At 32.3% G+C, this 22,730-nt stretch overlaps 1 protein-coding gene across 1 annotated transcript in view; it reads left to right on the top strand.

The window, feature by feature from the left end:
- The window catches only part of LOC142329594 (inner nuclear membrane protein Man1-like), a 51,196-nt gene that overhangs the window by 10,646 nt on the left and 17,820 nt on the right, over positions 1-22,730 (top strand). The window contains exons 3-6 of the mRNA XM_075374304.1: positions 2,592-2,746; positions 4,068-4,111; positions 19,257-19,427; positions 21,640-21,820. Of these exons, the coding sequence (XP_075230419.1) occupies positions 2,592-2,746; positions 4,068-4,111; positions 19,257-19,427; positions 21,640-21,820 (551 nt within the window). The remainder of the gene's footprint in view (positions 1-2,591; positions 2,747-4,067; positions 4,112-19,256; positions 19,428-21,639; positions 21,821-22,730) is intronic.

The following is a 22,730-nucleotide window of genomic DNA, read 5'->3' as shown; positions in this document are numbered from 1 at the left end:
TTTTTTGTACTTTTTCTTATATCTTCAGTACTGTAGAAAACCTTTAAGTATTTTTTCTTCTTCGATAGCTTGGAATATCGAAATGAGCAGTGCTGCTCTATGAACAATTATTTTGAAGTTGCAAACAATACAAATTCCAGTCAAGAAAATGTACAAATGTACTACATCTTTACTTGAAAAACAAACCTATATAATATTCCCTTATCATAATACAAAATTCAGAATGTTTTTCTTATATCCGGTGTAAAATAATGTGACCATGCAAACATTCATTAAATAGAATTGGAAGTATAAAGATGTCAGTTAAATAATTGTTTTTGTCTTTTGTATATTTTCAACAACACTATTACCACTGCCATCACATTACTATTATTGTATTATATGTAAAAATAAAAAACTTTCTGTCCTTTATCATATACATAATTGCATTGTATAAAACCACTTGATCGGAATAATTAGTTATAGTGTATAAATTGTCCGCTTAGAATTGACAATTTTATTAAAACTTCATCACAGTACATTTCTAGAGATTTAAGTATTAACAGTAAAAAGAGTCGTAACAGTTAATGTAAAATCAAATATACCTTTAGATCGTTTAAAATATAATGCGATCGATTACTGAATATAGTAATTACTCGGTAGACCGGTGCACATTTAAATAAACATTATTATTTTGTGATCACAACATCAAATATTCCTTTTTTATGTGACTGACATTGAAAAAGAAAAATTACTGGTCTATTTGATTTAAGAATAAGGATTTAACATGCATAAAAATAAATACATGTTGGATTGAAATTCTTGCTTTTATTTTGGTTTTTTTTAAAAATTGAGTATTACAAAATCAGTATTTTTATTTAAATTTACTTATTTAACCGTAAAAAAAGGAATAATTTGGACGTATGAGGAATGGAATGCAAGCCAAAGGAAAAAATGATAAACAGAGAGGTAAGAATGCGAAGCTTCTGGACTACCGGTTCTAAAATGAGGAAAGAAGATTTACCTTAATAACTTTTGAAAGTTAATTGTTGATAATAAATTAGCGGTGCATAAATATTTTTAAATAATATAATTTATCTATTAGTAACATGAATTGTTAATCATTTAGTAATGGACTTTTGCAACAAATTTAATCTTATCTTATAGATAATGCTGGGAGGTTTTCAATTGTAATTCATTGTTAGTTATCTTCATAATAGAATTATTTTAGTAAAATTGAAATTAAAAATTTAATTTGCTTAATACGTAGACAAAATACTATTGAAGATAGAAATATTTTATAAAATTCATAATCATTATCTTCATTGTATTTTGTGAAATTTACAAATCGCGTTTGTTAATCTTATTTTAAAAGTTACTAACCTTGAAAATAGACAGAATATTCACGAGTCACATTAAAATTCCTACTGCTGATCTCATATATGCTTAATATTTATATTAAAACTAGTGTTGTAATGTACAAGTTCACAGAGTCCATTCCAGCCTATTTCTGTCATACACTTGCACATATTTCTTTGAAATGTGGAATCAAATTTCTACTTATTAATAAATTAAATTTCTTTTAATTAAGCGCACGTACGAGGTCTGTAAATAAAGTAATGAGACTGGTTCAGAAAAACTTTTATTTACAATCCAATTATACATGAACTCTATCTCCTTCAAAATAGTCCCTTGGGAAGCCACGCAATGCTTCAAACAGTTTTCTGACCCTTCATAGCAGTGTTCAAACTCAGAAACCGGAATATTCTTCAGATGGTCGGTTACATTTTTTTTAATGTTTTCTACTATTCCAAATGTCCTTTGAGGTACTTTTTTAAAGTTGGAACAGGAAAAAGTCGCAGGGACTCAAGTCAGGTGAATTTTTTATTTTTTATTTTATATATATATATACTGTAAAATAATATTATTCTTTCTTCAGAAACAATTTTAGCACACAAGAAATCTTTAATATTTTTATTAAATTCCTTCAATTTAGAGAGTGTAGAAATTCCTATCCCGTAATCATCAACAGAAATAATCTCACATCAGTCTGAAAAGTAATCCTCCAACCTTTTCTCCATACTGAACACTTCCTTCCTATTTTTAGTTGATTTTTCAGAATATTTCACAAATAAGATGTATCTGCACAGTTGCAAAGAACTCTATACAGTTATGGTAATTAGTGAAGCAGGTGTAAAGTAGGCACAAAAATATTGCTGTATTAACGTGGTGTTTCTTAGTATAAAATATGTTTTTAAGTTCTTCGAGTTAGTGTAATGTTTGTAATGCAACATTGTATATATTAAAATATAATATTTAAATTGCTATTGTAAATATTGATCGCTGTATAATTTCATATATTTAATATTTTATATTAAAATGGTATATAAATTTTTATTTTAATAAAAGTCATTTCAAATGAACTGAATTTTTTTGATTAAATAATAATGTAAATAATGTATATTAAAATAAATAATTAAAATAAGTTAAACTTTATTAGCGTTTAATTAATGTAATATAGAATTTTATCAATTGTAGGTATATTTTATAATTTCAAGGTTTAACGTTACAATTTATATATGATTGATTTGAAATTATTAATTTTTTTTCAGATCTCGTAGTGATCGTTGGACATTTGATAGTCCATGGTGGAGGAGCACATCTTTAGTTTCAATGGGTCTTATAATATTCTTTATTTGTTTTTTTGCACTGATATTCATCTCGTATATAAATGTAAAATGGAAAGATTCTTATATCTCAACGCCTGGTAAGAGTATAATAATAATTTTATTATTATGTTATTTTTTTATTGTCTCAATAACTGTCATTAGTTACATCAGAAATTTGTATTAGGATAAGAACGTTCAGTACAGCTATTCTAGTGAGGCATTTTCCCATCTACTTACAGCTGTACATCTACTTCCCTCTGCAAGCACCTTGCTATAACTGCTTGGTTAAATATGGGGGTAGGACAATCTACTCATTGAGAAATGACAGTATGAAAATTAACCCACTGCAAGATTCAAGACAATTTCTCTTTCTTTCGTAATACATTACCAAATGTTTGGTTATAACATCTTGCTATAATTCTTGATTAAAGGGCTTGCTTTTTTCTTTTACAATCAGAGTATTAATTTAATGCATGTTATTTTAGGCATTAAGGTTATCTTAATCCTTTATTTCCTCTTGAAGTAGATATTAAGATAATTTATTGGTATATTATGTTATCTTTTCTAATGAACAGGGAAATCATTAGAAAAAAAGGAAAGAGAAATTGTAATGCGTGGAAAAAGAATAAGACAGTTTAATATATTGATCAAGTGGTGTTGGTAAATCGTAGAAGGAACTGCTGTTCATGCTGGATAATATTTTATCTGAGGAAAGAGTTTGGATTTGGTGAGAAAGAAAGCTCTTTTATATTTCTTAATGGGAAAGGCTCTACAACAGTTGCTTATTTATTTATTTACTTGTGAAATTTGAAGACTTGTATGGAAGCTTTATGGAAAAAATGAGATGTAGAATTTATATGAGGAAAAGTTCTTTTTAAAGAGTGAAAGAGCTGCTGTTATAACAAAGATCTGGGTTGAACCAAGGAAGGAGTTTGCCAACACTTTGTGTAGGATGTGGAATCGTATAGATCTGTGAATGTGTAGATCATATAGATCTGTATGAATGTTCAGAAAGAAGGAAGGAGGAAGGTACTATTTGGATAATTTTAAAATGGATATGAGAGGAGAATGGAAAAGTAAAATGGATGGTTAAATTGAGAAATGATAAAATATTGAGAAGAAGCATTTGATAAAGGTAAGAAAAGTAAAGGTATGTATGCCTCTTGGTCGAGGTTTACCCTTCTTAGAAATTGTCTTCAGAAAAGATTAGGGTGCTTACAGACCATAGGAAGAGAAGCTCAGACTGAGAAAAATGGATGGTGTACAGTTGAATATTTTTTGAAAGAGTGATTCACAAACAAGAAGACTAAATACTGTCTTGGCTTATTTTTATAAAATGAAGAAGTGTATTTTTTTAGAATGTTAATAGTTGCTTCTTACTTATGTTAATAAATTTTACAAATTGTTTTCTTTTTACAGATACAAACTATCCAGTATGTAAAGGAAGTTTTGCCAAACCAGGGGTAATGCATCTCTTTTATCTTAGTAAATAGCCATTTAAGTACTGTTTTATGAAAATATTTTTCTTCACACAAAATCTCTTAAAAATAAGAAAAATAAATTGTAATAATTATGCTCTCTCTCTCTCTCTCTCTCTCTCTCTCTATATATATATATATATATATATATATATATATATATATATATATATATATATACACATACACATATACACATATACACATATATATATATATATATATATATATATATATATATATACATACACACATAGGTATCTCTTTATATATATATTTTGAAAAGTCAAATAATTCAGTAACATATTGACCACTTTGTTAATAAAATTTAATATTGTATGAAATATAAATTACCAAAACACAGTAATAAGTTAAACTTACCATATTAATATCCGATAATTGATTTTCATAGGATCCTGTATCTTCAGTTTGTATTGAATTCTATAATTACATTAAAACGAATTCATTTTATAATTTGTCAATTTATCAAAAGTTTTTCGGTTTTAAAAAAATTTGTGAATTATAAACAGAATATGCAAATTCTGCTCTCTGATACTGGAATATTATATCTTACAGAAGTATAATATTCTAGTACAGTAATACGGTAAGCTAAACTTACCATATTAATTTCCAGTATATGTTTTTTTGCGGTATTCTGCATCTTCAGTCAGTTATAAATTCTGTATATATATATATATATAATTTTTTTTTCCATATTTTATGACCACATAGGATCATTAGTCAGTCCATTATTCAAGTCTCCTCGTTGAGACTGTTCAGACCTTGTGGTGTCCTCCCAGTACTTTTTCATACATTCTGATCTCCATGCCCTTTCTGGTGTTAAAAATGTTTGTGTTGTGCGTGTGAAGCGAGTGTTTTTGTCCTTGATTTTTTCATTTAATCTCGTGTTTTCTGTGGTGTCTTCTGGTGTAAGGGTAAATTCCTTTAGATCCTCTCTTATTTCTCTGATCCATCTGCATCCTGTCTTGGTGTTTTTCAAGTCAAGATTGTACTGCACCAGCTGTTTCAGAAGTCTCAAATCTTGCATCCTCATGATGTGTCCAAAGAATCCCTACTCTCGTCTTATGCGTGGTATCAATGATGGGTTCTAACTCTGTACACAACTTTGTTGGGCACAGTCCAGCACTGTCCACCTTTCTGATATGTTTGTTGATGCAGGTTTGTTTTTATTTGGCTTAGTTTTATTCTTGAGGGGGGGCATTTTTTGAGCCATTCCCTCATTACCATTTCCAGGACGTAGTTGAATAGTAGCAGTGAGAGTATAACCTTGGCACAGTCCTGTTTTAATCTCAAATGGTTCTGAGAGTTCACTTGTGAATTTCACTTTTGACTTAGTGTTTGTGAGAGTTTTATTATGTTTAGATGTCTTAGAATTTTTAGTACGTATTCTCTGTAGATGCAATCGTACTGCATTCTTGAACTCTACAAACGTTATCACCATGTCTCTGCTTCTTTTTCTGTTGTAATCCATTAGCTTGAGACTCATGCTCTGGTCTGGAAAGCTCCTCCAGGGTCTGAAACTTCCCTGGTATTCTCCTAGTTGTTTCTCAAATTGTAAACCGATCCTGTTGAGGATGATTCTTGAATGAATTTTATATGTTGTGTCTAGGAGTGAGATTCCTCTGTAGTTGTTAGGGTCTGTTTTATCTGCTTTTTTGTGTAAAAGTTCGATTATGAGGGCTGTCTTCTAGTGTTCTAGTAGTTCTTTGATCCAGATGTTGACAAGCTAGGATTTCTGTGTTCTCTTTATTGTTATGGACCAGTTTATGGTTTTCATTGTTCATTAATAAGATTGGGGGTTTGTATTTTTGGAGTTGTTTTTTTAAGTTTTTGTGGTAGTTACGCAACTGTGTTTTGTTGAATTCTTTTATTTCAGCTTGTCTTTATAGTTTTGACTTTTTATTTTTCTTAGGTGGTTTCTTTTCTTTGTTTTGCTAGATTTTGAAAGGATTTTTCTGATTTTTAGAATTGTTGTAGTAGCCATGCTTGATGTCTCTTCTGCACCATTTTTTAAAATTTACTGTTCTACCATTGATGCTTTATTGGGGCCAATTCTTCTGCAATTTAAGAGCTGTTGACTAGATCTCAGAGTTTATTTGTGATTGTTATTTTTTCAATTACTTTTTGGTAATTTTCATTCCTGATTTATTAGATAGAGTCTAGTTTTCTTTTAGTTTCAGGGGCTTAGTTTTGTTGCTTCCTTTGGGGAGTGAATTTAATTTTAATTTGGACTATTTAGTCATCTGAGCCTTTATCTACTCCTCGGAGGACTTTAATGTTGTAGATTTTATGGTGGCACGTGTCCATGAAGACATGATCTAGTTGCCATTCTCCTTTAGTTTAGTGAAGGTGTTTCCAGGTTTTGAGTTTTCTTCTTTAAATCTGTGGATTTCGAGATTAGGTTGTGGTTTCTGCGGATTGATGAGTCTGTCTGTTTTCAGTTGTTCGCTTTTGAGTGAGCCATTTTCCAATGATGGTGTGGTATATTTTTTTTCTTACTTAGTTGAGCAATGAAGTTTCCAATTACTTGTGTAACGTGATTTTTGGGGATGTTATTTATAGTCTGTTCAAGTAGGTTCAAGAATTTTACTGTTTCGTTATGGTGTTTGGAGATTTGTTTTTATTATTAGTAGGGGTGGGCATCTATTATGGTGTAGATTTTATTAGATGGTTTTAGGGTGAGTTTTGAGATTCTTGGGGATTGTGTCTTGAATTCTTGTACCAAGTTTATTATTTTGAGGCTGTCCAAAATGCCTGTTCCAAATAGTGGAGCACTTGTATCACTCTCTTCCCTAGTATACTTTGAGATTCTATGTTGTTCTGGATGGGGGAGTGTGACCAGAATGTCACTAGGCAGGTGTCTTCCCCTACGGGATTGGGATGTTCTGGTCGGTAATTTGGGAGAGTAAACTCCTTTGAGCTGCGAGTCAAGTGGAAGACTCGCAGAGATTGGACAATTGTTACTGGCTTCCTCAGTTTCCACGTCCTGTGCAGGACGGCCGAAGGGATTTATTAGAGTAGCACCCCAGTTGGCTAGGAACCGCCTGGGCAGTTGATTGGCCGAAGGTAGGCGTATTGGTGGCGAGCCACAGTTAGTTAGATTTGTGGTGATTATTGAATTGTATAAGCTGTCGGTGGAATGGCGACTGCACTGCCAAGGGCATGGATCCAATGCAGCCTCAGGTGTAGCGGCATCTCAACGATGGTTGAAGAAGTGAATGTCATGCGGGACTCTGTGATGGAGCTGAGTGGAAGTAGGAGGTCTGTCCGTCTCTCCCTATTAGATCAGACCGGAGTCCATAATTTAACCTAATTTAAGCTGGGGTACGAACTAATGTTGAGTTCAGTAAGGGAACTAGGACAACATTTTTGGTGGTATGATGTGTTTAAATTTGCCTCAAATTTAGAGACATTTACAGGAATTGGCTCAATAAAAGTAGAATTAGGCGCAGGGTTTGTGCTTCCAAACGAAGAAGAGGAAGTTGAGGAGGATGAAATGGGAGAAACAATACCTCGATCTGAATTTAAGAGAGCATTAAAAGATTTAAATGGCAGAAAGGCTCCTGGAATAGACGGAATACCTGTAGAATTACTGCGCAGTGCCGGTGAGGAAGCGATTGATAGATTATACAAACTGGTGTGTAATATTTATGAAAAAGGGGAATTTCCGTCAGACTTCAAAAAAAGTGTTATAGTAATATACCAAAGAAAGCAGGGGCAGATAAATGTGAAGAATACAGAACAATTAGTTTAACTAGTCATGTATCAAAAATCTTAACTAGAATTCTATACAGAAGAATTGAGAGGAGAGTGGAGGGAGTGTTAGGAGAAGACCAATTTGGTTTCAAGAAAAGTATAGGGACAAGGGAAGCAATTGTAGGCCTCAGATTAATAGTAGAAGGAAGATTAAAGAAAAACAAACCAACATACTTGGCGTTTATAGACCTAGAAAAGGCATTCGATAACGTAGACTGGAATAAAATGTTCAGCATTTAAAAAAAATTAGGATTCAAATACAGAGATAGAAGAACAATTGCTAACATGTACAGGAACCAAACAGCAACAGTAACAATTGAAGAACATAAGAAAGAAGCCAAAATAAGAAAGGGAGTCCGACAAGGATGTTCCCTGTCTCCGTTACTTTTTAATCTTCACATGGAACTAACAGTTAATGATGTTAAAGAACAATTTAGATTCGGAGTAACAGTACAAGGTGAAAAGATAAAGATGCTACGATTTGCTGATGATATAGTAATTCTAGCCGAGAGTAAAAAGGATTTAGAAGAAACAATGAACGGCATAGATGAAGTCCTACGCAAGAACTATCGCATGAAAATAAACAAGAACAAAACAAAAGTAATGAAATGTAGTAGAAATAACAAAGATGGACCACTGAATGTGAAAATAGGAGGAGAAAAGATTATGGAGGTTGAAGAATTTTGTTATTTGGGAAGTAGAATTACTAAAGATGGACGAAGCAGGAGCGATATAAAATGCCGAATAGCACAAGCTAAACGAGCCTTCAGTAAGAAATAATAAGAAATTTGTTTACATCAAAAATTAATTTAAATGTCAGGAAAAGATTTTTGAAAGTGTATGTTTGGAGTGTCGCTTTATATGGAAGTGAAACTTTTACAATCAGAATATCTGAGAAGAAAAGATTAGAAGCTTTTGAAATGCAGTGCTATAGGAGAATGTTAAAAATCAGATGGGTGGATATTGTGACAAATGAAGAGGTATTGCGGCAAATAGATGAAGAAAGAAGCATTTGGAAAAATATAGTTAAAAGAAGAGACAGACTTATAGGCCACTTACTAAGGCATCCTGGAATAGTCGCTTTAATATTGGAAGGACAGGTAGAAGGAAAAAATTGTGTAGGCAGGCCACGTTTGGAATATGTAAAACAAATTGTTAGGGATGTAGGATGTAGAGGGTATACTGAAATGAAACGACTAGCACTAGATAGGGAATCTTGGAGAGCTGCATCAAACCAGTCAAATGACTGAAGACAAAAAAAAAAAAGGTTTGTGCTTCCATGAACTCTGTTAGCTAGTACAGAGGGAAACAATGTAGGACATTCAAGATGTCTGGACGAGGTCTACAGTGAAGGCAAAAGCTGAGTTAATAAATCACTGATGTAAATGTCTACCGAGGCATTTACATTGATGGCATCCCAATGAGGCCAGGCTTATTACTGTGAGATATAACAAGTCAGAGGACGATAGACGACTCCCATTAAAGCCCAACAGTGCTAGGAACAGGGGGGGGTGTGGTGATCGGAATGTCACTAGGTGGGATGTCCTGGTTAGTATATTTTAGCTATGGAACGTAGTAAGCGGTATGTTTCTAAGAAGGAAGGCCTTCTTTCTTCTGGGCATATGCAAAAGATTGAAGACCAAGGTTTTGACTCTTGGCAAGTTAGGTGGAACGATTCTTCTGGTTGATACTAGCATGGTATATTTCCAAATGTTAGAGATCTGCGTGCAATTATGTGGGTCTCCCCCAATCGGTACACAACTCATATTTTTTCGAGACATGGTGCATTTAGGAACAGTTTGGCCTAGACTGATTTAGGTTTGTGCTCGGACTGTAGGATCGATGACACTATGGACCATGTCCTTCATGTTGTCCCTTGTACGATGTTGAATGTACCAGAGTTGTTAGGGAGCTCGAGAGTAAATTCCTTTCTTGATCGAGTCAACTGGAAGACTCGCAGAGAATGCACTGTCGTAGCTGGATTCCTCAGTTTCCTTGTCCTGAGCAGAACAACTGAGGGGGTATAAGTAGAGTAGCACTACAGTTGGCCAGGGACTGCCTGGATAATTAATTGGCCAGAAGTAGGCGTGTTGGCATCGAGCCACAGTTAGTCAGAATTTTGTGGTGATTATTTTTAATGTTTACTGTCGGTGGAATGATGAATGCATTGCCGAGGGTATGGGTAACCATGCAGTCGTGAGGTGTAGTGTCGTTTTGATGAGGGCAGTCTTTTTGAATGGAATACTAGATCGTGGATACCGATGTTCTTTGGTGGAAGGGCTTCAATTAACCACACATCTCAGGAATGGTCAAACTGAGACTGTACTAGACTACATTTACACTCATACATATCATCCTTTTTCATCTGCTGAAGTATTATCTGAATGGTGATTACCAGAGGCTAACCAGGAGAAAGAAAGAAGAAAAGTCTTTTTGAATGAGCAAGCATCGCTGTTGGTGAAATGATGACTGCACTGCTTAGGGCATGGATTCCAATGCAGCCACAAGGTGTAGTGCCATCTTTATGGTAATGAGTGAATGTAAATGTCACGCGGGACTCTGCAAAGGATGTTCGCTTCTCCGTTGTAGATCAGACTGGAGTCTAATAGTAACCAAATCAGGGTATGAACTCAATTTGAGTTCACTAAGGGAACTTGGAGTAATTCCGTTGTAAGCAACATTTTTGGTGGTATATTATTTATTCAATTGCCTCGAATTATGAGACATTTACACACAAATTGGTTCTCTAAATGTAGAATTAGGCGCAGGGTTCATGCTTCTGCAAGGTCTGTTAGCTAGTTCTAATGATGTAAGAGGGTAATGATGTAGGACATTCAAGATGTCCGGACAAGCCTGCAGTGAAGGCAAAAGCTGAGTTATAAATCACTAAATGTCTGCCGAGGCATTTACATCAGCGGCATCCCAATCAGACCAGGCTTATTACTACGAGATGTAAAAAGTTAGAGGGCGAAAGATGACTCCCGTTAAAGACCATCATGGGTAGTAACAGGGGAGGGTGTGGCGACTGGAATCGTCTCAAGGCAGGTGTCTTCCCTCTTCTCTTATGGGGGTTGGGATGTCCTGGTTGGTAGTTTGAGGACTAGAAGGTGTCCTCCAATTAAGCCAATAATGGCTAGGAATGGAGGGGGTGGTGTGGCAATCGGCAATATCATTTCTTCTCCCTTGGGGAGGAATTGAGATGTCCTGCGGTTGGTGCTTTTTATTTTCCTGCAGTCCCATGATGAGAATTTTGTCAGTACATTAGGTCAGTTATTATTTTTATCAAATTTTATTTTATTACATTAAAACATATTCTTTAATGATTTGTCATTTTTTTCTGAATTATAATGTTTTCTATTGCAAAATTTTGAATGATATTAAAAGTATACATGTAATTTTTATCTTCAGTACTGGAAAATATATATTGTATTTTTTATAATCAAATATCATCTTGAACAACCCAAATACAGAATCACAAAGTAAATGAAATGACACTTACCTTATTTTTTTCTTTTCTTTATTCCAATAGCACGTTTGCAGGATCCCGCATCAACAGTTGTATATAAATTATATAAAAAGTGCGACCTTTGATAGATTTCACCACTGCTCTATCATATATTATATCAAAGACAATAGATAAAATACTTAGGATAAAAATGAATGTAGATTATAAATACAATATAAAAAAACAGATTTTAATTTGTAAATAAATTCAAAGATTTAACAATTGGAAAAAAACTAGGATGGCAAGTTACGATATTAGAAATGTATTCTAGCATACCCATAAGTAAAACAGTTCAAATAATAAAAATCAAATTAATATACAATAATGAAGACCCGTTGTTTATTGATATTATTATTACTATTAGAAATATTTGCCGTTAAAATTACTTTAAACTTAATGATAAATGTTATATTCAGGAAAATACTTTACCAATGGGTTTTCCAGTTCAGCTATCATGCCCGAAATTTATTTAAGGATTTTGAAGATAAAACTATTTATGGCATTATTCATACACATGATATCCTATTATGGATTAGGTATGTTGATGTTTTTGTAGTTTATAATTCCATTATACACAATGAGCATTTAATAATTTGAATAAAATTAACAAATTATAATAGTTTGAAGTTGACATAAATAGAGAAATAAATTTTGTAGATGTTACCAAAATTAACAAAAATAAATTTATAATGCCGGTATATAGGAAACCAGTAAAACCACAATACATAGAAATTCTAATCATCTGTGGTCACACAAAATTAGTACATATACACACATGGGTAATAAAGCAATTAATTACACGCAATATAATAAAAATAAAAGTTAATTAAACAAAGAAATAGATATTATAAAACTAATTGCTAAACATAATGGTTTTCTTTAATTGATAATATATACAAAAAACAAATTTAAAAAATTAATACCATAATTCTTATACCTATAAATGATAAGCAAAAAATTGATGACATATTTAAAATGTGTATACACTGATAATGTAGTTGAAAATATAACTAATATTTATGAGTAAATTTGAACTGGCATACAAGACAAACAATCATATAATAAAATATTTAAAAAATAACAATCACGCTGACTTATATAATTCATGTCGAATTTATGAAATAGACCATATATATAAATTTTCTAATTGTTTTATTTTTTAATTCTTAGTTAATGTCATACTTAAATATATGTAGTTATTTTATCTGACTTCATGTTTTGTATATATGATAGTAATTTTAATTTTTATTCTAAAAAAAAAATTGTTTTGTCTGATATGTAATTTTTTATATAATTTATATACAACTGATGATTGGGGATCCCGTGAAAGTGCTATTGGAATAAAGAAAAGAAAAAAAATAAGGTAAGTGACACTTCATTTACTTTGTTGTAATTCTGTACTTGGGTTGTTCAAGTTGGTTTTTAATTACAAAAAAATACAATATATTGGTGCAGAGGAATATGGGTGTATTGACTTTAGATAAATATATATATTTGTCTAAAATCTATCTTTTCAAGACCCATACCACCTCTGTACTAATAATTATTGTATATAATTCAACTTATCCACCCAACTACAGAATTAAATAAAGTAAATGACACTCCCCTTATTTTTTCATCATGTCTACAATAGTACTTTTGTGGCTACCCACATAATCAGTTGTAAATCTTCTTTATAAAATATTTATTACCAAAGTAAAAGTACTAAAGTATGTTATTACCAAGTATTGGCTGGCCAAACAAGTAGTATATTTTGTTTTTATCCTATTTAATTTTATTTTATCATAACTGACATATTTTTATATATATATAACTTTTAATTAATATTAATTTTTTAATTATTTTAAGTTTAATGTATAATTTTGTAATATACATTTTATAAAGAAGAATTACAATTTATGTGTAGGTTGCTATGAAAGTACTATTGTAGAAATTATGAAAAAATTAAGGTGAGTATCATTTACTTTAATTCTTTATTTAGGTGGATCAAGTTGAGTTATATACAGTATATTTTATATTGTATCAAACTTCTTGTTTTCTACAATATTGTATTAAACTTAAGTTTATTTGATATTTCTAAAGTTCTTTTCTTTCAGACATTAAAATACTTTTCAAAGTTAAGGCTGATAAACTACAGCACATCATTTTTTGGTGTTAAATAAATTGAATTTTTAATGTAAAATAATGTATTTATTATAATATTGTAATGTATTTTACTAATAGTGCAATATTATTAATAATATTAATAAATATATAATATGTTATATTATTGTAATATATTTATAAATATTATTAATAATGCATTTTTTTATTATTAATTTATTATTGATATTTATTTCATGGCTTGCCCAAGCCAGCTGGCTTTCGTGTTCTCATTTACAATCATTACGTTTTCGTCTTACCCTATTCATCTACTTATGTTTACTGCTCCTTTGAACTTACATTTGAAATGCCTTGAACCTTTTTGTTATCTCTTTTCCTTAGTTTTCATGTTCACATTCATACAAAACCGCTTCAAACATATCATCTCTTAATGCTTCTTGAAATATAACAATGAAAAGTATTTTTTCTTATTAAATGCTTCCTAAGTACCTTTACTGTTTTACTTATTCAGTTATTCCTTATATGGAGATATTGATTTGCTAATTTTCAAAATACACAGCTTGTCATAATGTCTTTTAATTGTGAAATCATTGCTGAATATCCTACGCTTAGTCTTCTAAAAACACACATAACTGATAATAATTAATCCATTTGTAAGGGTATTGTGACTCACTGTGCTTGGTGTAAATGAGTTGGAGTTGTGCAATTTGCAGGGTCAGTAGATAGTCGCACAGATCGGTGACAGGTAAAGACATGGGGTTCCTTTGACTCAGACTGGCAGAGCTCATTGCAGATAGACCACCAATATCAACAACATTGTGTTTTATTCTTTTTCAGTATTCTGACAAAACATAAATTATTTTTTGATTATATAAAAAAATGCAATCCTGAATATTTTGAAGTCTTCTGACTTTTTCTTCAGAAAAGGCTAAATGAAATTTCCAAAAATGGTTTAAAGCAAAAATGTTTTTTTACTTTGTAATAGTTTTAAAATAATCAAAACTTTTTACTTCTGTAGACATATGATATGATAGTATACCAGTGATATACTTCTGTATATCGCTGTTTAAAGATAGAAATACAGTTCAATTTGTGAACTTACATTTGTAAGTAATAGGGAAAGTTCCCTATTAATAATAATAATGATGTATAGTAATAAGGATGTTCCCTATCTCCGTTACTTTGTAATCTTTACATGGAACTAGCAGTTAATGATGTTAAAGAACAATTTAGATTCGGAGTAACAGTACAAGGTGAAAAGATAAAGATGCTACGATTTGCTGATGATATAGTAATTCTAGCCGAGAGTAAAAAGGATTTAGAAGAAACAATGAACGGCATAGATGAAGTCCTACGCAAGAACTATCGCATGAAAATAAACAAGAACAAAACAAAAGTAATGAAATGTAGTAGAAATAACAAAGATGGACCACTGAATGTGAAAATAGGAGGAGAAATGATTATGGAGGTAGAAGAATTTTGTTATTTGGGAAGTAAAATTACTAAAGATGGACGAAGCAGGAGCGATATAAAATGCCGAATAGCACAAGCTAAACGAGCCTTCAGTAAGAAATATAATTGGTTTACATCAAAAATTAATTTAAATGTCAGGAAAAGATTTTTGAAAGTGTATGTTTGGAGTGTCGCTTTATATGGAAGTGAAACTTGGACAATCGGAGTATCTGAGAAGAAAAGATTAGAAGCTTTTGAAATGTGGTGCTATAGGAGAATGTTAAAAATTAGATGGGTGGATAAAGTGACAAATGAAGAGGTATTGCGGCAAATAGATGAAGAAAGAAGCATTTGGAAAAATATAGTTAAAAGAAGAGACAGACTTATAGGCCACATACTAAGGCATCCTGGAATAGTCGCTTTAATATTGGAAGGACAGGTAGAAGGGAAAAATTGTGTAGGCAGGCCACGTTTGGTATATGTAAAACAAATTGTTGGGGATGTAGGATGTAGAGGGTGTACTGAAATGAAACGACTAGCACTAGATAGGGAATCTTGGAGAGCTGCATCAAACCAGTCAAATGACTGAAGACAAAAAAAAAAAAAGGAAAGTTACATAGAAATATGTTTGAAATAGTGCTAACGATTTTCATAAAGGTTTATAAATGCACTTTGTTTTTTTTTTTTTTAATGATGACCAAATACATATAATAATGAGAAAGTAATGTAGAAATTAGTTGTGGACGATGTATTGCGCAACGGTTCAGAACTGTTTAGACTGGCTGCATTAAAAAGCTTAACCCCTTAGCTTTATGATGGAATATTCTGGTGTGGCCAATTTACATGAAAAGGGTCTTGTCGGAATATTCTGTAGTTGAGTTTTTGTCCAATTTTAATTTGCTCTGTGTCATAATATTCTGACGATTATTTTTGAATGTAGTTCATCATTATTCCGCAATGGTATATGTTGTTCGTAAAGAGCTTTCATCGCATTCTAAGGCATTTATCATATGTAAAACAGTTGATATATCTTGTATGGTGTATTGTTTACATCTCCATGAGTGATTTTATGAGTATTTTTTACTTGTTTATTTCGGGTTGTAGCCATTATTTGTGATTGAATATTGTGTATACGCTTCATAAATTAATTTATAAACTGTACCATATATTTGTAAACTGGAACGATAGTTTTCATGATTTTTTATAATAGCTTTATGTTTGTTGTTTTCTTATATTTAAGATGGCATCTATTTCAAAAAATGAATATTTTGACATTTTGGACCAGTTACAATCTGATAGAATTAGTGATAGTGATAGTTTAGATGATATGTTTGAAGACATATCCTATGCTTCAAGAAGATGTGTAGTGTGTTCACACAATAATGAAAAGCGTAGACTCAAGGTACCTGTGTACGGAGGGCGATGTTGGGCTACACACAGTAGCTCCATGTTTTGAAGTAGCTCATACACTAAAAAACTATTAAAAAAAAATCACAATAGAATAAAACTTTTAGTAGTAAAGAAAATAATTTCAATTACAATGTAAAATATAATTTAGTGATATGTATGGGCAATATGAAAACATCATTAATCATTAAGATGTCTATGGTAGGTTAGGTAATTATGGTAGCTGAGCTAAGGAAGCTCTGTTGGAAGACTAGGAGGGCCCTTCAATGCTGTAGAGATCCTGATAAGAGGGCATTGTTGCACACTGAACACCTTGAAACTAGGAAGAGGCTTAAAGATGAGATCAAGGGATCAAAAAGAAGGAAATGGAGACAGCTATGTGGTGAACCGGATGAGAACCCATGAGAGATGCATTCAGAATTGTGTCAAAGAGGTTTGGGAGGAGACTGCTGGTGTTGTGCCCTGAAGTGTTGTGGAGGGTGGTAGCTACACTTTTTCTAGTGGGTTTGCCTATGCTGAGAGAAGAGATTGTGGTGGTGGATATCTGTCCTTTTTCTAACAAGGAGTTGGTAGATGCCAGCAACAAGAGTAAATCTGGCAAGAGTCCAGGTCCAGATGGGGTATTGCAGGAGGTCATCAAGATTGCACCGGGTGCACACCCGGTGCAATCTTAGAGGCATTCAATACCATCCTCCTGCATGGAGTAATTCCCGGGTGTGGAAAATTGGGAGGTTGTTGTTGAGAAAGGAAAGAAAGCCACTGGAGGACCTTCTGTGTACAGGTCGGTATGCCTCTGGAACAACATGGCGAAGCTGTTCCAGAAGATGCTTGCCAGAAGACTCCAGGCAGTGTTAGAAGAGAAGGGCGGACTCAATAGCAGCTGGTTCGGATTCCGGGCAGGGCCGTCCATTGTAGATATCATTGGAAAGGTGATGAGAATAGTGGACAGGGCTACAGATGCTAGTCAGCATAGAAGACTGATCCCAGCAGTAATTTTCACTGATGTGGAGAATGCATTCAACTCCTTGTTGGGACAGTATTAGCAAGAAATTGAAGAGAAGAGGAATTATTAATTACCTGAGGAGACTTATCCAAAATTACCTATCAGAGAGTTAGGTGGTCAATTTTGGTTTAGATGACAAGTTTGGGATACAACTGATGAGAGGGGAGCCCCAGAAATTGGTTCTTGGGCCCCTGTTATGGAACGTGGCATATTATGGGGTTACTTCGGTGGTTATTTGCAGATGACCTGGCTTTGGTAGTGTGCGGAATATCTGAGGATGGAGTAATGGATGCCGGTAACTGCGCTTGGACTTGTAAGCACCTGGATGGAGGAAAATGGCCTAAAAATAGTGGTAGAGTAAACAAAATCGGTGTTAATCGTGGGGAGGAGAAGGATTGGTCGCATCTCCTTTGTGTTGGAAGGTTCAGAAGTACTCCCATCTAGTGCCGCCAAGCATTTGGGCATATGGTTGACACGAGGAGATCTCCTCCCGCATATACAACAGATGGCTGCTAAGGCAGAGAGGGTGATTAAAGCCCTCTTCAGAATTTTACTGAATGCATATGGCCCGAGTTACAAAAAGAGGAGGCTGTACACGCACATAATGAATGCTGTCCTCTATGCAGTCCCTGTTTGGACGAGAGGATTGGTGGTGAAGTGTGCACATTCTTTATTGGAGGGTTTGCCATGGATATCCTACAATATCCATGGAGGCGGTGCTGGTGGTGGCGGTGATCCTCCAATTGATCTTGCTCGGCAGCAAGAGGAGAGAGGTAAGATGGAGAAGAAACAGCCACAAGAGCTCGTGTAAATCACATGGGAACCGTGTTCATGCCTTAGCCAGGTCCAGTTCCTGTGTGATAAAGCGGGAGGTTTTTTAGTCGGTGAGAACCTGACACTACCATCTTGCATGGGCAGACGCTGGCTGGGAGAGCTTTTACCTCCAACTACGACAAAAAAAAAAAAAGTTAATTAAGTTTTTGTAAATATAATAAAATATTTTTGCATGAAAAATTATCCATTATTATTTGTATACTAGTCATTATTAGTCAAAATAAAGTTATTAAAGTAAAAAAAAAAAATAGATCAAGACAGCATTATTTAAGCGAAAATACGAAACCTGTAAGGGGTTAATCCATTATTTCTGTAGAGTGTAATTTGCCCAACCTTCTTCATCCTTTCTGTTTCTTCACTTTCCCATAATGCATAGCTTCTCTCTTAATGAAGCTAATTGTTCTGCTGTTGTTTTAAGGCATTCCTTATCGTATAAGATTTATTTGTACTATTGTTTTGTGTATTTCTTTCCTTTATTGCTTGAACTTCTCTTCTAGTGCCTTTTTTCTATTGGTTTTTTCCAGATCTCAAATATTTTTTCTACTTGACATAGCTTCTGGCAGTCTGTATAACTTTTTAATTACATTTCTGAATCTTTTCCAAAATTGTTGTCAATTTTATATTTACTATCATCTCCTGCTGATTTCTACATGTAGAATCTTCCATTATGGCATTTAAATTGAATTTTGAGCATTTTGTTTCTTTAACAAAATGCTCAATATTGTTGCTTTCTTCCATTTTTATGATGCTGTTTGTATAGTCCATACTTTCTTGTTACTTCATCTTTCCTACCACGATAATCTGGTCCTCTGTTATTTTCCTAGTACAGGTTTTACCTATGTTCTTCAGTAATTTTTTTTTTCTATCTGTTCATAGGTTAATTCAGTTTCATCATCTTCATATTGACTAGTTCTTGACATATTCATTTGTATTAAAAGTTAGATTTTAATTTCGGTCCTGACGGCAAATGTCCTTTCATTTTTTGAAAGTAAATAGTGTATTAAGTAAATTATTTCTTAAGTATATCTTAAAATTTTTCTTTTTTTTAGGAGAACTGTATAGTTGAACATGATATTCGAGCAGTAATGGAAATTTTTCGTAAAATTCATAATGAACTTCACAGTCATGTAGTCAGAGTAAAATGTGATGGAGTTTCGAAGAATACTGCGCTAACATGGACCCAGCTTAGTCAGCTTATAATTGAAAATAATTCTGAAATGGTTTGTAATCGGTTAACTAATGAGTTATATTGTTACTGATAGATTTTATTAATAACACCGGTAAACATAAAATTCAGAACTGAAAAGGGAGTAAATGTTCTGTATAGTATTTTATTTGCTGTATATGAATATGTATTCGAAAACAACCCATCGTATAATGTTCTTAAGTTAACAACCCCTTAAATTTATTTGTTGCATCATTCGTGGAACAAGCTATACAAATAAGTTTATACGTACAGATGTACAAACTTATTTGAATAAGCAAACATACAGATGTTTGCTTGTTCACATCCAATTTATACTGTGATGCATGCTGTAGACCTATATTTAATACATAACCGTCAAATGATGTCATTTCATGTGAAGTCAAGACATGTACAGGCATTACAGTGAGTCAAGTAATGAGTAATTCAATGGAATGAAATTTTCCTCAGTATGAGTTTTGCTGTCTTTTTTAGTTGTGGTAGTGGTTTTATCATATACACATATTATAAACATCGTTTCATAAGTGATGCCATAAATTTAGTTAAAGATATTTATGACAGAACAACTTTTGGTATTATTTTATTGAACATCAAGGTTTGTTAAGTTTGTTTGTGTGTGTGTGCATGTGCACACACATATTTTAATCTGTGTTTTATTTGTGACTTGTATTTGTCGAAACAACATGCAGGACTCCTAGGTTCACGTCTTAGAATTTATTAAACGAGGATACTAAAATTTCAGTATATAGAAATCGAAACGAAAATTTACTGAAATACTTTAGAAAAGATGGTTTAATTTGTTCCTGCCTTGATGTTAAGGGGCTAATGTCTGAACTGGACATTGACTATGTTATGTTATTCATGATCGGTGCTTATTTATAGATTCATCAAAAAAAAAGCTTAAAGACAGTGTTGTTGTATAGCTCAAATAAGTTTTATTCTCTACCGGTAACACATGCTGTAGGAATGAAAGAAACATGAAAGTATTATAAAAATTTTAAAAGCTATTAAGTATGATGAACACTCATTGTGAATCATTGCTGATCTGAAAGCGATAGGAACTTCTTGTTCTTCAGAGTAGCTTTAGAAAATATATGTGTTTCTTGCGTTTAGGGAATAATAGGGCTGCAGTTAAAGACTGTCCAAAAAATCAGTTTACTCTGGGAATGGAAACTGTTGTCAATATTCCCTTTGAAGCAGGTCGTATTATTTTACCACCTCTACTTAAAAAACTAGGCCAAATGAAGAATTTTGTAAAAAGCATTAGATAAAGATGGAGATGGTCTTAAATATTTAACTGAGATTTTTTCACAATTAAGTGAAGCCAAATTAAAACAGGGAATATTTATCAGGCCACAAATAAGAAAATTAATTTGTGAAAATATATTTGACAGCAGCAAACTGAATCCTAAAGAACTAGCAGCATGGAAGTCAATTCAAAGATGTCGTTACTGGTTTTTTTTGGAAACAAAAATTCTGAAAGTCGCGATCACCTTATAAATGAACTCTTGGTGAACTACAGAAATTTAGGTTGGAAAATGTCATTGAAAATTCATATTTTACATTTTCATTTAGACTTTTTCCTTTTTAACATCAGCAATGAACAAGGAGAAAGGTTCCACCAAGCTATATTGCAGATGGAACAACTTTATTGAAGCAGATGCGATGAATCTATGAGTGACTACTGTTGGATGATAAAAAGAGAAGACTTCATTAACACAAAAGGAAAAGAAGAAAAAAGAAATTAAGATAATGTAAATATCTCCAAAATAAAGGTAGGAATTTTAATTGTAATTATTAGTGTTATTATTATTTTTGTATTCTATTTAAAATTAAAAGGTTTCTCAATATTTTAATTGATCATAACTAAAAATCTGAGGGTGATGAAGAAAAACTGATTTGATTTTAAGAATCAGCATAAAAAATACGTTTTAGTTCACCTACTTTTATCTGTTCCATTTTTTTTTTCGTTGACCACTGGAATCGATTTGCTTCTTTTTTTTATAATAGAAACAAAATTATATTTAGATAGTTTGATAAAAATTAATTTTCCCATGAATTGTACTTGAGTAGATGAAACCGAGCACAATTTCTATTTTATTCTTTTTAACATTTTTTTCTTTTATTCATATATATCTTTTATCATTTTTTTATTTATTGTTTGGTTTTTTTTTAACACTTTTTTATGGAATCTAAATTCTATTTTGTTTTTTCCTATTCTGTTTCAGAGTATATGGGAAATTGAACAGCAGTATGATAATTTAAAAGTATTAATAAATGCAAATAAACAATGGGGGGTTGAAATTACAAGGGATGGATTAGATATACCCGAGCCTTCGTTACCATTTTCATGTTTAATAAAGCACAATGTGATATTTTGTGCATGGTTCATTATTAGAGTATTTGTTGGTAAGTGATTGTTTTTTTTAATCTATTTTTAAGTAATATTTACCCTTTCTACTCCACTAGTAACCCATCCCATAACGGGTTCTTAACCAGTGCTTAATGTAATAAACTTACAAATTGTCACCGAACCGAATAAAACTAGTTGAATTTTTCATTATTTTTTATGTCTTAACATAACATGTCATGACTTATAACTTTAATTGTTCTGGCCTTGTAGGGCTAGAAAAGAAGAAAAATCCAATAATTTTGGCCTACTTTTTGTCCCATCTCCTATAAAGTAGGGTGGCAATAAATAAGGTAGTTTCAAATCTATATGTAAAGCTCTAAATAGTTTAATGAAGGTGCAGAAGAACCACTTTTGTGTGTTGTTAAGGCATAATAAGTACCACCTTTCACAACTTCAACCGTCTTGTATATACCCTTGGATAATTGCTCGTAAAGATAGTATTTTTTCCCCTGCATTGCTATTTAATTCTAATACAACTATTTCTTTGCTTTTGTGTTATGTATAACTTTATTTTTGTCCCCATTCTTTTAAGTTTATCTACATCCACTCAACTTGCTCTCAAATGTTCATAATTCTCAAATGCCTCCAATTTGTCAATTTTTTGTCCGTCAAGTTTTCATTCTGTAAAATTGTAAAAAAATAATATCTTGTTAATTTGAAATTTACATTAAAATCTACTATTCAAGATGATATCATTCTACAGAGTTAATCTGTTCGTTATTTATTGTGAGTACTATTCAAATATTTGTGAGCTTTCTAAATTATTTTTCCATTAATCAGTATAGGCTACTGTAATGCTGTACATTAAGGAATACTAATAATATACAGTATGTCATGCTAATATTTAGTGATAATCCTTTAATCCCTGACATAGGATCATCTGCAAACTTAAAGATTTTTGGTCAG

The sequence above is a fragment of the Lycorma delicatula genome, chromosome 8 (genome assembly GCF_047948215.1).
Source record: "Lycorma delicatula isolate Av1 chromosome 8, ASM4794821v1, whole genome shotgun sequence".
Taxonomy (NCBI): domain Eukaryota; kingdom Metazoa; phylum Arthropoda; class Insecta; order Hemiptera; family Fulgoridae; genus Lycorma; species Lycorma delicatula.
The sequence above is the reverse complement of the archived record's forward strand: the minus strand, read 5'-3'. Positions and strand labels throughout refer to the sequence as shown.